Here is a 16,187-nt window from a genome sequence, read left to right as displayed (position 1 = left end):
TATAGACAAAAGAATTGGGACACCAGCCAAAAGTGTTTCTTCCCAAATTTGGAGGCGCACAGTTTTTAATAGGACGTTACATTTTTCCTTTACATGAGCTAGGAGACCCAAACCTGTTCCAACACGACAACGCCCCTTTGCACATAGCCAGCTCCCTGAAAATATGGATTACATCAGTTGGAATAGAAGATCTTGAGTGGCCTGATCTCTGATCTCAATCCTACTAAACACCTTTGGGATCAATTGAAACACTGACTGCACCCCATGCCTCCTCACTCTACATCAGTGACTTTACTAACACCCTTGTGGTGTAATGAGCACAAATCTCCACAAGCACAATCCAAATAGCGGAAGAGTGGAGGTTATCATGGGGACTAAATATGGATATGGTTTCTTTTGATGAGGTGTTCCACAAACTTTTGTCCTTGTTTGTTTTGGAGAATGCTAACGTGTAGATTATCTTATAGATAATCAACCAACATAGTAAAACTTAAAGCCACAAAATGTTGATTTTGTGGGGACTTTCTTAATAAAATAATTTGCATTTATATTACATTCACTTACCGTAATTTCCGGACTATTAAGCGCACTCAAATATAAGCCGCACCCACTGAATTTTACAAAGATTTTTATTTTGAAAATAAATAATCCTCACCTGTCTATAAGCTGCAGGTGTCTACACTGAAACTAATGAACTTTACACAGGCTTTAATGAAAGACAGTGTCTCTTACACGGCTTGTATCTAAACAGTAGCCTACCAAGAAAGTCATTGTTCACTGTCTTCCTCCTTCCTTTCACAACAATTTCTCTCTGGAGTTTATCTTTTGGCATCGTCGTGCGTTTAGAAATCATCATCAGTGAAGCTTTTCTCTCGATGCCGTGCAGCTCAGAACACAGGTGAAGTGGGTTTTTTCATCCCCGGTTGTTTTCAGCGTGATGAATGATTCGCTTTTCCTGTAGACAGTCCGAGTGAGCGGCAGGTCGAACGTCAGAGGAACCTCATCCATATTTATGATGTGGTGCGGCCCGATTCAGTGGGAGCGCATCTGATTTAATATAAAGAGTTTCATTGGTTCACCTGAACCCGTTCTGCAATTTCATTGGTCTGATGCTATGGGGCTCAGTTTTTTGGCTTGAAGCTTGTGAAAAACCCAGGAAAAATCCATAAATTAGCCGCTTCTTTGTTTTTAGACACGGGGTTCCAAGTGTGGGGAAAAAGTAGCGGCTTATAGTCCGGAAAATGGGGTAAATGTTATAGTGGTTAGTTTCATTCATTTATTGCAAGTTGAGTACAAAAACAGTTTATATTTCAAACAATCGAACTGCATTTAAAAAAAATGATTGAATGTTTGTATGTAGTTAAAGAAAGGTATATTTTAGACAGGACAGTGGGCCACATTTCCGGACCAATAATATACTGAATGTTTTTCATACATCAAAATTTATAGTGAATTTCATTTTAGTGGAATAGCTACAGGTGTAGTTGCGAGAGACAGGCTGATATTTATACATTTCTGCTTCTTTTCTGGAAAAAGTTGCCCTGGTATTCTTCCCAAAGAATATTCGTGTTTGGAAACATCAGCAGATATTATTGCTTCTGGCTTCTTCCCGTGAATATTGTTCTGTAATGCCAATGACGTTTTTCATAATGTCCCATGATATTATATTTCTCAATTACCACAGCAATGTTTTGACATACAGTATGATGTTCTTAGTGAAAAAGCATTTACTGCCATGGTCTGTAGCCATGACTAAAATATCATTTAGCAAATGAATTTGCAATTTTAATCTGAGGAAATGAAGGTTTTTGCAATTTCACCAACTGTGGCAGCTTGGCCAAGATAATAGCTTATTGCCTTAAAAAAAGGAAAGCAGTGTTCCAGAAATCTTTTTTAAAGCATCAGTGTTGTCGCACCAAATATCCACTTTGTTTGACTCATTACTGTTTACTACTCAGTGTAATAATGAAGCATCTCAGTATGCAAGAAATATAATAGCTGCACCAAAAAAGGGGTTAAAATGGCAATTAAAAAAATATTTCATGTGGCCAAGCTGGGAAAAAAAAAGGGTTGAATTTTTTGTTGTACTGTAGATTTTTCACACGTCTGCTGACCCCTAATTCTAAACTATTATCACTATTTTAAAGAGAATTAGCATTACTTAACTTTACCTCCATCAGGTGACAGGATTTTTACCAAAAGTGGGTTTTATTTGACTCTAAACAAACAGCTACGCATTATGAAATTTGAAAATTTTCAAATACAGCCCTAATATTTACACTTTTAGTAGAGCAGTTTGTAATCAGCTGTAATGATGCCTTCTGGTTTTCCATGTACCTTATTTTTATTTTTTATTTCGTTATTCTCATTTATTCTAATTATTTTCATTATTATTATCATCCTGAAAGTATTAAGCAGTTTCTAAATACTAATGTTTTCAAATCATCAAGCCAATTTTTTGTTTGAAATTTTCCAAACGTCTGGAACGATTCAATTTCATTATTGACCTCTGACACTTTGTTCATGAGAAGGCAGGGCTTTGAAGGAGGATCACACTTTTAATCCCAAATAATGGAGTGGATCTCTCAGCCACTTCCAGTCAGTGTTTACCGGCACTCGTCATCGTTAACAACCTGCAACTCTCTAATGAAACTACATGCATTTCTGAGACATTTCCTAGATGCATGTTCAAGTCGAGCTGGATATTCCTGCTCAGTCCATGTTGAGTAGAGAGTGATGGGTCACTAAAGGGGCGTAGCTAAGTGGTCGGAGTTCGTCGCGCCACTTTAAAAAATGTTTTAAAAGGCAATTCTGATGAAAAGGCATTCTATGATGGGCAGAAATGGACAGCTGAGCACAAATAAATAAAAAAAAAAAAGTGCAGGTGCCTTTTGGGTTTTATTTTCAATACACACAAGTGAACATTTTGTCCTCAAAGTTGATGTGTTAGAAGCAGGAAAAATGGGCAAGTGTAGGGACTTAAGTGAGGTTTACAAGAGCCAAATTGTGATTGCTAGACGACTGGGGTCAAAGCATCTCCAAAACTGCAGCTCTTGTGCGGTGTTCCTGGTCTGTATCTATAAGTACAGGTCAGTGGTCAGTATCTATTAAAAGGTCCAAGGAAGGACCAGTGGTGAACCGGCGACAGGATCATGGGCGACCAAGTCTAGGTGTTATGTCTGGTTGGTATATATATATAGAAACTGATACTGACCATTAACATATTTCTTTTTTTATAATCTAATTTTCTTTATAACTTTATGCACAAAAGTGTGTGTGTGTGCATGTGTGTTCCAGATTTGGTGTTTAGTCAACTATAAAAGGCTGAACTCAGATCCAGAGTAAATAAAGTTGTTGCCTCATTATCTCATGCATAGTCATTTAGAAGGTTGTGAAATTCTCTGTTAATAAGTTGACAGTTTTGTGTGTGTGTGTGTGTGTGTGTGTGTGTGTGTGTGTGTGTGTGTGTGTGTGTGTGTGTGTGTGTAAGCGTCCGCACTTTAGATTTACAAAGCTTTTGCATATAACACTGGCCGCATGTGTTCTTCCTTGATTGTTGCCATGACAATGGGTTCACATGCCAGTAAGGTGATTTGCATGTTTTCCATGGTGTCTGGACTCCTGGACACGATCATCCCCAGCAGGCTGTGTGTGTGTGTGTGTGTGTGTGTGTGTGTGCGTGTGTGTGTGTATCTAAAATGAGAATATTATGGTCTGTGAATAAGTGGCTGGAGGAATAGGCCATGCAAATGGCTCTCTGCCCACCTGTGGCTAAAAATGATGCAGCAGTGTGCCAGAGCACTGAATTACACTGGATCACTGCCTATTAAAAAAGAATGATCTCATTCTTTTTTTATTATTATTTTGTGTGTGTATGCTGTGTGTGTGTGTGTTTATATCTGTGTACAGATCAGACCTCGTGTACAAACACCACACAATGTGGATGTGTTTTCCTGCTGTTGGGTTTTACTATTTGAATGCTATCTGGACTTCCATAACATTTACTTACTTGATGGCGGATCCCATTTTCTGTCACTCGTCTATTTGAAACTCATGCTTCAGTTTTTTGGCTAAACGACCTGGTTGGCCTTGATCAACTTCAACAATGATGAAACCGCGATAAATGGATATTTTGGGTTTTTTTAGTCTTGTTTTTCAAGGTTTTCTCCTGATATCCTGTCAGCGAGTACTTCCTTGTTACCATCATTTGGGGATAAATTCATACATTTATCAAATTTATTTCTGTACAGCTGCTTGTGACATTTTACAAATAAAAATTAATGGAATAGAGGATAGTCATGTTGTTTTTTGTAAAAAAACCTCCAATTTTTTTTCTCCAATTTAGTTTTTTTCTATCATATATAAACATGATGGCTGCAAGCAGCTACTGAGATTTTGCTGTACTCTTTCCTGTAACTTTTCTCATGTTGCAAATGAACCTGAAGTATGTTTGTTCAGTTGAACATACAATGTATGGACAAAAGTTTGTGGACAACTGACCATAAGATTTGTGGTTTTTGTCCCCATTTGCTATTATAATAACCTCCACTCTTCTGGGAGGATGTTGCTTGAGATTTTGGAGTGTGCTTTTCCAGGGGTGTTAGTAAAGTCAGGTACTGATGTAGAGTGAGCAGACCTGGTGTGCAGTCAGCGTTCCAATGGGAGATATGGAGATATGGAGATACCACTCTTTCCTCCACATCTGCCTCTTTCACACCAACCACCAGCATGTCTTACTTCACCACATCCATGAACCCCCTCCTTGGTCTTCCTCTTTTCCTCCTTCCTGCCTCCCTGCATTCTTCTACCAATATACCCTATGTCCCTGATCTGCACATGTCCAAACCATCTCGATGACGTTATAGTAAATGATTAAACATCTTTATACGTGTTTTAAATATTTAAAATGTTAGTTATTTGACTGTCATGTTCCCCAAAGTGGCTCCTCAACGATAATGGGGGGGTTGAATTGTTAATAGCTGGAGCACAGCATAATTCATCGCATTAATTATTACATCAATGCAAAATGGTAAGACTAGTATGTGTGTGTGTTTTGCAGGGGCTGTGATTTGACTTTGCTGAGACCACTGTGGCAGCTCTTTACCACCATGGAGGGCGGTTTGAATCAGGATCCCACCAGCATCACGGTCCTGTTGCCTCTTCATCGAGCTCTTACTGAACTCTTCTTTATTGCTGAGACCAAAGCCATGGTACGATCTTTCCCTTCTCCTTTCAGACGCTTTTAAACACGCGCAAACGCACACAGTATCATTTATAATCCCCCAGCATCAAATCATGTGTTTGCATGCATCACATTGCTGTGTTTAAGTGTTTGTGCTAGGAGTAGTGCTTAACACACACACACACACACACACACACACACACACACACACACACACACACACACACACACACACACACACACACACACACACACTCTGTGTTTATTACTGTTATCCACTTGCTCATCTGACCAAATACATAGCAGCGTGTGCACGTGTGTGTGCGTGGCTAAAAGAGCAAGAGAGGAATGAAGGGAAAAAAAACTCCATTAGAGGGCAGTAGCACATCTTGACAGCTCAAAGCAAGTCCTCATTACACCCTTACATTTGTACACACACACATTCTCACCAGCTATGCACATGTACTGTACATATATAGTTACTGATATTAGCTACACTATATACACAAAGGTTTGTGGACACTTAATTATAGGATTTGTGTATGCTTTTTGAACATTCCATTCCAAATGTTGTCCCCATTTGCTGTTATAATAACCTCCACTAGATCTTGGGGGTGTGTTTTTGTAGATTTGTGCTCATTCAGCCACAAGGGTGTTGGTAAAGTCAGGTACTGATGTATGGTGAAAAGTTCTGGGGTGCAGTCAGCGTTCCAATTCATCCCAAACGTGTTCAGTACGGTCGAGATCGGAGCTCTATAGCAGGCCACTCAAGACCTTAACCATATCTTCATGGAGCTGGCTTTGTGCACAGGTGCATTGTCATGCTGGAACATAGTTCAAGTGAAAGTAAAATTAAATGCTACCACATCCAACATACACTTGTGTGCCTTGTATAGTAAATAAATTGCAATCGACAGGAAATTGTTGGTGTAAAGAAAAAAAAATCATCTATAGGCTTTTTTATTAATTCCACATTACGTCATGTCGTCTTATAGGACCCGAGTGGTGATTGACAGCACGCCCTGTCCTATTTCATTCCCTACATTCTTATACATGCAGACACGTTTTAATCTTAAAGGTAACTCGAACACTCGATTCTAAGAAATTTTAGAGGTTAAACTTTACCTGAGGCATAGCTTGTGCTATTTAAGTTATGGCAGTAGACCAGATAAATAGACATTTTTTGCTAGACATGTTTTCTTGCTAGACGCTTTTCTTGTGGCATGCAAATCAACATCAGTAAAAATGCACTCTATAACCATTAAATGCGCTGCACACGTCTGGGCCGCTGATTAACGTGTGAAGCTATAGGCAGCATCCTACTGTGACTTCGCTGACTTGGTCTTTCGAACCAGGAACCAATCAATTAATGTTTATTAGAGAGCTGGTTCAACTTTTTTTTACCATATACTATTATGTCATTGTGATTGCCATTCAAAAATACACCACAGTCAGTGATACCATGTTCCCCTAATAGCAGTTCAGCTTAAACAGGCTCTGTGTAACTCCATTAACAGTGTAGAAAGACCAAAGCACATTAAGAAAAAAAACCTTAATCACTCCCTAAAAGTGAGAAAAGGTTCTGGGAACATGGTGCACCTTCTTACCATAGATGGCATTAAGTCGGTTTAAAACAGAGCTCCAGAGAGAGAGACGAAGAGGAGTCTGGCTTGAATCAGGACGATGTCTCCTGCAGGAGGTTTTTTTTTTTTTTTCTGCCACAATCCCAATTTTCAGTCTCTCGTTATAAACACTGCAATCTTTTTATCTATCTCCAAGCTCGCTGGTCTGTCAGCAAATCCTCCACTTCATAGCCGGTGAATAAATGCAGTTGGAAAATCAATTTGTCGGTGTACAAACAGATGGAATGGCAGCGCTGGGAGATGATAAGGGATGACTTTAAGGCTATAAATTGACCTACTGTTTATTACATTTAATGATTCCCCTGCTGATCTGCACATGAACGTATTTTTTTTTTAGTTTTTACTTTTTTTTTCCCCCAGGAAATTTAAACACTGAAGGATTAGATGTCTGATGTTATTTGAGAGTGGAGTATTGGTTGTGGAGCATTAGCTGACACATGGCTGCTTTTGTTTCGTTTTGTCTTTCTGTTCTTCAGGAGCAGGGCGTACTCCAGGAGTATCTGCTCGCTCTCACAACCAGCGAACAGCTCGTAACCCGCACAGCTCAGGTAAGACGTCCTAAAGTCCTCCTCTATCTATGAAGTTTGTTCTATTCCTTCAAGTGTTCGAACACTTTGTTTTAAATGATTGACGAAATACATGCTAAAAATAAGTAGCATGAAGAAGTTGTACAAATGCTGGAAATGTAAACAAAATAAATAAATAAATAATAGGACTAGTTTGTGGTGAGTAAAGAATGAACCCAGGAGTCACGTGCACTAGCTTTTAACCGATGTATAATCAGTTTGTAATTACACCATGATGTGTACATCTGCGTTTCAAGCTGCAGAAAAGTGAGACAGGACATTTCATTTAATCAATAATTCAGCACTTGACCTTGTTTTATTTGATCTGTGATATTTTGTCAGGGGGCGGGGCTATAAAATAAGAGGCAAGCAGAGCAGGGCAAAATCTTATTATTCTCAAGCCTGAACACCAAAAAAGTAAATAGTGTTACATTACCTGGGAACAATCTATACAGGAAAGTGGTATCTGTTTCAAGCAAAAAGCGCATAACAAAGCTGAGGGAATTAGTGAAAAACTGCGAAATTGAACTGTTGAACAAAAACGTAACAAAACGAGCTGCTTATCTGACTTTGCTATGAAAAAGGAAACACCTAGCCCCGAGCATTCATGACTGCATTCGCGTATCTATATGCTGAGCTACATATCATGAAAACTTAATGAGGTTGTTACGGTTTATGTTTTGTTTTCTCCTTGGCAATATTGAGTGGAATAAAGGTCCTTCAGTGCTGCTGGTTCAAGTTTTAATAACACGAATCCACAGCTGCCGCTGGCGAATGAGAGACACAAAAAGGAAAGCAGATCGAAAACGAGGAGGTTGAAGCGTTTAAGCACATAATGATAAACGATGAAGTGACCGGGTTTTGAACGGATGCAGTTACGTTGGTTTTAAAAGCGAAAAGGACACGTATTGGGTTGGAGATGTTGTCTGGAGAACTCTGCATTGTTGTATGGCGTATCAGAGCGAATTAATAGAAATGGAAGAGAAAGGTAAAAAAACTAAACAATACTAGGTCTATTGATTTAATACAAGGCCTTGATGCATTAATGTATTGTGTCGCATTAACGTACACCTGTTATTTACATTATTAGGAACACTTGGACGTTGTCTAATCAGCCAGTCCTGTAGATCCAGGTCCAGACATTCAGTTATGGTTTACATCAAACATCAGAATGTGGGGAAAAGTGTGAATTCTGTGGCTTTATCAGTGTCGTGGTTTAGCAGAAAATGCAGATCTGCCGGGATTTTTATACACATTCATACCGAATGGTGTGAAAACAAAAAACACAGAGTAAGCGACAATTTTGTGGGTAAAAAAGCCTAAATCACTCTTTACAACCGAGGTGAGCAGAAAAGTATCCCGACTTGCTTGAAACATCAAACTTTGGCGTGGATGAGCAACAACGGCAGAAGAGCACATCAGGTTCCATTTCTTTCAACCAATAACAGAAATATGAGGAACAGACTCTCCCAAACTAGACAGTCCTGGATCTGGTTATTTTCTATTCTCGGAAAAGGGATGATAATAACCTTACTCTTTTTTTTCCTGCCGCAAATCGCATGCCATCACGATTGGCTATGATTGTAATTGCAGTGGTCTAAAACTTATTAGAACCATCATACTGTTAGTGTTGAACATGACATTGTGTAATGAAAGCAGTTAACTGCAAATTTTTTTTGTATAATGTTAAAGATAGGACGCCAGAGCAGTGATTCGGATCGCTCATGTCATACAAAGTGTATACAGTATAATCAGGTAGTTGCTTATACATTTTTAGAAGCATGAACTTAAATATCAGTTTAGACAGTAAATTAGCATTGATTCGCTTCTTACAGCAACATACAGCAGCGGTTTTCTGAGGTAAAAATTACTCGTTTTTTTTTCCCCCTCAGTCTTGACACTTCTGTGTCTCTTCAGGATCAAAGCCAGAAAAGTCCAGAAGGTTCCTCATGTGTCTCAAGGCTAAAATGTTTTCGCTCAGCGGATTGAAAAAAACAACAACTCGACAATCGCTGCCTCTGCAATGTGACATGAAATCAGAACATGAAATGTCGACCTGTGTGTGTGTGGGTTGTGTTTAACTCTGATGCTTTTAGTAATTATCCTGCAGGGATGCGATCGGTAGAGGTGGGAACACGTTCGTGTTGTGTTGTGTTGTGTGTGAACACGGTGTAGGCTGCTCAGATGCGCTGAAGAGTACCGTAGCTGTAGCACGCTTCCATTTTGGCTCGGGAATCATTTTTTTTGGCAGCCTGATTTATTTCAAAAACATTTTTTAAGTGCACATGAACAAACAAAACAAGTCATTTGTGTGACTGTCATTGACGAGTGCGTAGGGGTTGTCAGGACCCCAGCTGTGTAAAAACAGACTGATTAATTACCTGTAATACTTTGCATTCTCATAACCTCTGGCTGTTTAATTTTTTTTTTTTACCTTCATTCTGTTTCTTTTATGTCATTCTTTATCGCGCAGGCCCTGAAGAACATCGCTGCTATCAGCCTGGCCATCAATTACCCGAATAAATCCACCAGACTGCTGAATGTTTCTACATGAGACTGAGGGGAAAGTCGGCGCTGTCGGCGCGTGTTCTCAATCACTGCCTTATAGCAGGCCGGTGAAAGGTGTACCTGGAAAGCCCACTCTCTCTCTCTATCTCTCTTTCTTTTTTCTCGCTCACTCAGTCTCTCTCTCTCACACACACACACACAAACACACACACACACACACACACACACACAGGCATATGAGCGTCTTCCAGAACCCAGAACCCTCCTTAAACAAAAAAAGGAACACGGTGAGAAGAGCTCTACTCGTCAAGAGTTCTCCGTGCCATTTTAAGGACATGGATCTGAACTCCAAAAGCATCCTTCTTCTCCTTTTTTTTCTTTTCCCCTTACTCGAAGCAGCTCCAGCGCTGAAAACAGGGCATCGGTGCAGCTTGCCAAATTCGCCACCGTTTTCTTCAGCAAAAGTCGCTCTTTTCCTCCCTTTATTTATGCTCCTCTGTTGCAAGCGCACCTCAGGCGAGACAATCGATCATACCGAAAGCAGGTCACCTCTCGCCGCTTCGGCCCTAAAAATACAAGCGGCCCACACATGCCTCATCTGTCAGAGCTGCTCGAAACTTCAAAGAACAGACCAGAGGTAGCGTCTGAATCACGCCGCAGAGTCGCTCGGACGTTTTGTTTTTAGCTTCACAAAACGTCTGTAAACGTCAAACTGCTTGTATTTATTATTCTTTTTTTTTAATAATCACTACTATTATGATTTGAATGTTCACATTATATACATACTGTTATATATCCATCCCTTACAAACTCGCTCATGAACTCCTGAGATGTCGGTTTCGATGTGCCATGGGCACCTGTAGCCTTAAAGCGATCGGTATACTGACAGGTTTAAAACAAGGGACTGCTCCAGACCTGAGAATGAAATCTTTTAGGTGGTTGTTTTTTTTTTTGTTTTTAAATCAGCTGCTTAATTTTTTCTTCAATTGAAGATAAGCAAGAGTAAATTAATTGATATTTTAAATACAGAGTGGCGTGGTGGTGGGAGGTTTACAGAATTGTTTTTTGGGGTGTTTGTTTTTTTTGTTTTGTTTTTTTCATTTCATAGGACATCAGCAATTAGACTTGTGATTAAAAAGCATGATTGATTTAATTTTTAGTGTGTAAGCTAGAAAAGATTAGAACTAGTCATCGACGCCAAAGAAACTACTCACCTGCGAGAGGAAAAAAATGAACGAGGAACGTTCCAGAGGGTAGCGCAACTAACCAGATATTGCATGATAAAATAATAGACGATAAGGTATTTTTGCACCGCTGACTGAATGGGATTGAAGTCGATGAATAGGATTGAGGTTAAACCCAGACCCTTTAGTCTTCAGCGATTTTGTTTACAAAAAACGAATATTGAAAAAAAATGCAAGTACACACAGAGCGTTCGCCGCTTTCGGTGCCTGAACTCCACTTTCAAGATGGCGGCCAAGTAGCCTTCCAGTCTCTCCAAGCCTCAGATCGGAATCAATTTACGTGCCTATGTTTGAAAATGAAGCAATCTTGATTTGTCATGCCATTGTCATAGAAGTTTAAAACCGTTATATTTTTTAATATGAGAATTCTATGGATTTCATTTCATGTAAAACTTCTTTTTTTTATTACTATTATTAATTATTATTTCCATGAAAGTCATCCTTTTTTGTATTTTGGTTATCCATTACTTGGTTGATGTTTCATGTAAATTCAAATGGACATGAATGTAAATATTTCTGTATTATATAATGGTAATTGCACATATAGAGAAAAAAAAATGTATTTCATATCAACTCGCTCCCCGTGATAAATCCAAATTATTTAATATATTGTTCTGGGTTAAGATTTAACTCTTGATTTTTGTATTTCATGGCACTTGGTGGAAAAGAAAAAAAAAACCCAAACAAACTTTTTAATTAAAATGCAATTGATGCTCCATGGCTTTCTGTTTCTCTCTCTTTTTTTTCTTCTTTTTATTTTTTTTATTTGTTTAAATGAATTCAGGGTGGCTATTTGTAAAGGATGCATTAATACCTATTTTGTTTTGTTTCTTGGGGCTCCTCGATACATACAGTACAGACCAAAAGTTTGGACACACCTTCTCATTCAAAGAGTTTTCTTTATTTTCATGACTATGAAAATTGTAGATTCACACTGAAGGCATCAAAACTATGAATTAACACGTGGAATTATATACATAACAAAAAATTTAACTGAAAATATGTCATATTCTTCAAAGTAGCCACCTTTTGCTTAGATTACTGCTTTGCACACTCTTGGCATTCTCTTAATGCCTACTTTGAAGAACCTACAATATGACATATTTTCAGTTCACTTTTTTGTTATGTATATAATTCCACATGTGTTAATTCATAGTTTTGATGCCTTCAGTGTGACACTACAATTTTCATAGTCATGAAAATAAAGAAAACTCTTTGAATGAGCAGGTGTGTCCAAACTTTTGGTCTGTACTGCATACAGACACTGCTGATCGATCAGGAAACGTCACAGAAGGTTTACTGTAGCACCGAACAGTGTCTGTATCAAAAGAGTGTGTACCGTAATTTCCGGACTATTAAACGCACCCAAATAAAAGCCACACCCACTGAATTTGACAAAGATTTTGAACATAAATAATCCGCACCTGTCTATAAGCTGCAGGTGTCTACACTGAAACTAATGAACTTTACACAGGCTTTAATGAAAGACAGTGTCTGTAACACGGCTTGTATCTAAACAGTAGCCTACCAAGAAAGTCATTGTTCACTGTCTTCCTCCTTCCTTTCACAACTATTTCTCTCGAGAGTTTTTCCTTTTGGCATCGTCGTGCGTTTAAAAATCATCATCGGTGAAGCTTTTCTCCCGATGCCGTGCAGCTCAGAACACAGGTGAAGTGGGTTTTTTCATGCCAGGTTGTTTTCAGCGTGATGAATGATTCGCTTTTCCTGTTGACAGTCCGAGTGAGCGGCAGGTCGAACGTCAGAGGAACATCATCCATATTTATGATGTGGTGCGGCCCGATTCAGTGGGAGCGCATCTGATTTAATATAGAGTTTCATTGGTTCACCTTAAACCCGTTCGGCAAATTCATCGGTCTAATGTTATGGGGCTCAGTGTTTTGGCTTGAAGTTTGTGAAAAACCCAGGAAAAATCCATAAATTAGCCGCTTCATTGTTTAAGCCGCGGGGTTCAAAGAGTGGGAAAAAGTAGCGGCTTATAGTCCGGGAAATACGGTATCTTTAAACCTGAGTACAGTATGTAGAGCATTAGCAGACAGCATTCCCAGAAAAATGGAACACACATGTGCATGTCGCAGTGCTCACAGAGGTGAACTACGCCCTCGATCACGTATCTCAGTTTCTCTGTATGCTCTCTTCATTGTTTCAAACACTGACTCCTCATGCATTGTGTTCTCATCTCGGCCACTTCTGTTTCTCTCTGAAAGACTCTGTGTGGATGTTCTTGGGTTCTTGTGTAGGACGATGCTGTAATTGCACAGTTTGCACTGTGATGAGCTGTTCATCTGAAGGGCAACGTTTAGTATAGAATGATGAATTTGGGCATTTTGATAATAAGCAAATGAGCGGGTATCAGTGCCATATTTGTTACCTGTATCTGTATTGATTCCTATTATTTTGTATATCAGAGATCACTAGTACTCTACTGTTTAAGTTTATTTTTTCTCTCCTAAAGCTTTTGCCTCATGTCTCACTGGTGTGTGTGTGTGTGTGTGTGTGTGTGTGTGTGTGTGTGTGTGTGTGTGTGTGTTAAACCTAAGCAAACATCTTGTTACGCCCTTTAAAACAACATCTCATATCCACTGCAAATAATTATCAATGTCACCGTTTGTACCCTCCTAGTATGTAAACCATCTGTTTCTATAGTATTACATGTCATATGTTTTTAGTTTTCTTTTTTTTTTGCTTCTCTCTCTCTCTCTCTCTCTCTCTCTCTCTCTCTCTCTCTCTCTCTCTCTCTCTCTCTCTCTCTCTCTCTCTCTCTCTCTCTCTCTCTCATATATCCCGGAGGCTCGCATGTCTCCGCTCTTGCTAAATTAAACGCATTCTTCATCACCTGAATGAATGTGTGCATCTTTACTTCAGCTGATCTCATTCTATCTCTTCTCCTCTACCTGTTTCTCTCTCACTACTAGTCCTCCCACTCGTTTTTGCCTCCCACTACGTTTCCAGCCGTGTGTAGAGGGAGAGCGGGGGACACTTTACAGTCCCACCCACTACTGCTGATGATGATGATGATGATGTTTGAAGTGATCAAATCCGAGGGGGAATATATTGGATAAGATGCTGATGATTCAGTGCAGTACTGCACTCGAACGGCCCCCACATCTCTGAGTCAGCCCTGCCTCTTTCTTTCCCTCTCTCCTTCCCTGCCTCCCTCCCTCCCTCTACTTTAATCACTCCATCCCTCTCTTTCTCGGTCTGTCTCTCTGCGTCGTCCACTCTGAGAATTTCAGAAACACAGTGGGTTGAGGACGAATGTCGAACAGAAGGAAAACTATGGTGGTGGGTTGAATGAATTCGAAATACCCTGTGACTCCGTGACCACATAAAACCTTTGCTTGTGCCGTCATCACAAATCACACAGGAAACCAGAAGGAATGCAAATGTTGGAGAATGATTAAGCTTTAAACATGATTGTACCTCGGAGTTGGTACCTTTGGAGTTCATCATGTTTTGCTTGTCCTTAGGGGTTCTACAACATTATCTGGGATCAATGATTCTGTAAAATTTACAGGATTAATAGTTGTACAGGGAAAGGATTTAATCGCAAACACCTACTCTAAAGGTGCCTGGATTATAGTACAGTTATCCGTTGCAGCCCCTAAATATTGTCCATGAACTGTAAGACCAGCACTGACCATAATTTATTGTTTGTCTGACCAGGCATAACATAACTGTTGAAGTAATAACACTGATTATCATCCTGGCACCTGTTAGTGTGTGGGATATAAAGTACAGTATCAGGCAGCAAGTGAACATTTTGTCCTCAAAGTTAATGTGTAAGAAGCAGGAAAAATGGGCGAGCGTAAGATTTGAGTTTGACAAGAGCCAAATTGAGATGGTTAGACATCTGGGTCAGAGCATCTCCAAAACTGCAGCTCTTGTGGGATGTTCCTGATCTGTAGCAGTCAGGATTTATCAAAAGTGCTCCAAGAAAGGAACAGTGGTGAACCGGCGACAGGGTTGTGGGCGGCCGAGGCTTATTCATGCACAATTGATGATTGTATTTATACTGTATGTTTATTTAGACCTTGATGGTGTACTTTAAGATTCCCTCAAAAAATACACAATGGTGATTTGGTGTACCTTTTGTCTATTTCCAGTACTAAATAGGTTGAAGGGACGCTAAAAATGATATAGCAACACATACTGTAGAGTCATGGCTAGGTGTATGAGTAGAATAGAATAGAAAAGCCTTTATTTGTCACATATACATTACAGCACAGTGAAATTTGTTCTTCGAATATCCCAGCTTGCTCGGACGCTGAGGTCAGAGCACAGGGTCGGCTGTGATACGGTGCCCCTGATGCACAGAGGGTTAAGGGCCTTGCTCAAGGGCCAAAGAGTGGCAGCTTGGTGATACCAGGGCTCCTTTTCATTTCAGGCTCCTCCATTTAGTTTGAAAATGCTACTTTCAATTCTAGAACTGTTCCATAGTTGTCATTCTCTCTGTTTCTCTCTTTTTCTGGTTGTTCTGCCTTTCTGTTTGTCTCATGAGTAAAGTGAAGGTCTTGATCTCTACGCTCCCTCGAGTGGGCTGAAAATGAAACTCGGCCGTTATATCATTTGTCCTTCGAGAGAGTTAAAAAGAGGTTATTGGAGCATCGCTCTTCAGCAGGTGCACCTTCACAGTTCCAACCCTTTTCTTAATTTTTACAACAAAAGTACATGGTACTTTAGCCTGGCAAATTTGTCTTTTCTTTGCTCATCCCCTACTTTCTACTATACAAACAACCACAAACAAACATCGTCTAATAGTCAATAACCCATGCACTTACATGTCTTATTTTTTATAGTGTTTTTGTTTTTTCATTCCCTCTCCTCATTATTGCATATTGAGAATGTTTTCATCGGTATTTCCAGAAATCCACAGGCAGAAAGCAAAATGGCTGCCTACTTGATATGGGCACTTCTGCACTGTACATAGAATGTACTCTATGTGAAGTGAAGGATTCATCATAATAATGAGACCTAGTTCCTGGCGCCCGCCTGAGACGATTAGGACGGTGGGTGTCATTTCCTT

General features: G+C 39.6%; 1 protein-coding gene across 3 annotated transcripts in view; it reads left to right on the top strand.

Moving 5' to 3' along the window:
* Positions 1–11,865, top strand: part of zzef1 (zinc finger, ZZ-type with EF hand domain 1) — a 69,005-nt gene extending 57,140 nt beyond the window's left edge. For all 3 annotated transcript variants that reach the window (XM_083531657.1, XM_083531656.1, XM_083531655.1), the window contains exons 51-53: positions 5,060–5,210; positions 7,302–7,373; positions 9,865–11,865. In XM_083531657.1, the coding sequence (XP_083387783.1) occupies positions 5,060–5,210; positions 7,302–7,373; positions 9,865–9,945 (304 nt within the window). In that variant the 3' untranslated portion in view covers positions 9,946–11,865. The remainder of the gene's footprint in view (positions 1–5,059; positions 5,211–7,301; positions 7,374–9,864) is intronic.
* The last annotated feature ends 4,322 nt before the right edge of the window (positions 11,866–16,187 follow it).

This window comes from Silurus aristotelis, assembly GCF_946808225.1.
Source record: "Silurus aristotelis genome assembly, chromosome: 26".
Lineage (NCBI taxonomy): Eukaryota > Metazoa > Chordata > Actinopteri > Siluriformes > Siluridae > Silurus > Silurus aristotelis.
Note: the sequence above shows the minus strand (reverse complement) of the source record. Positions and strands in the feature narration are given on the sequence as shown.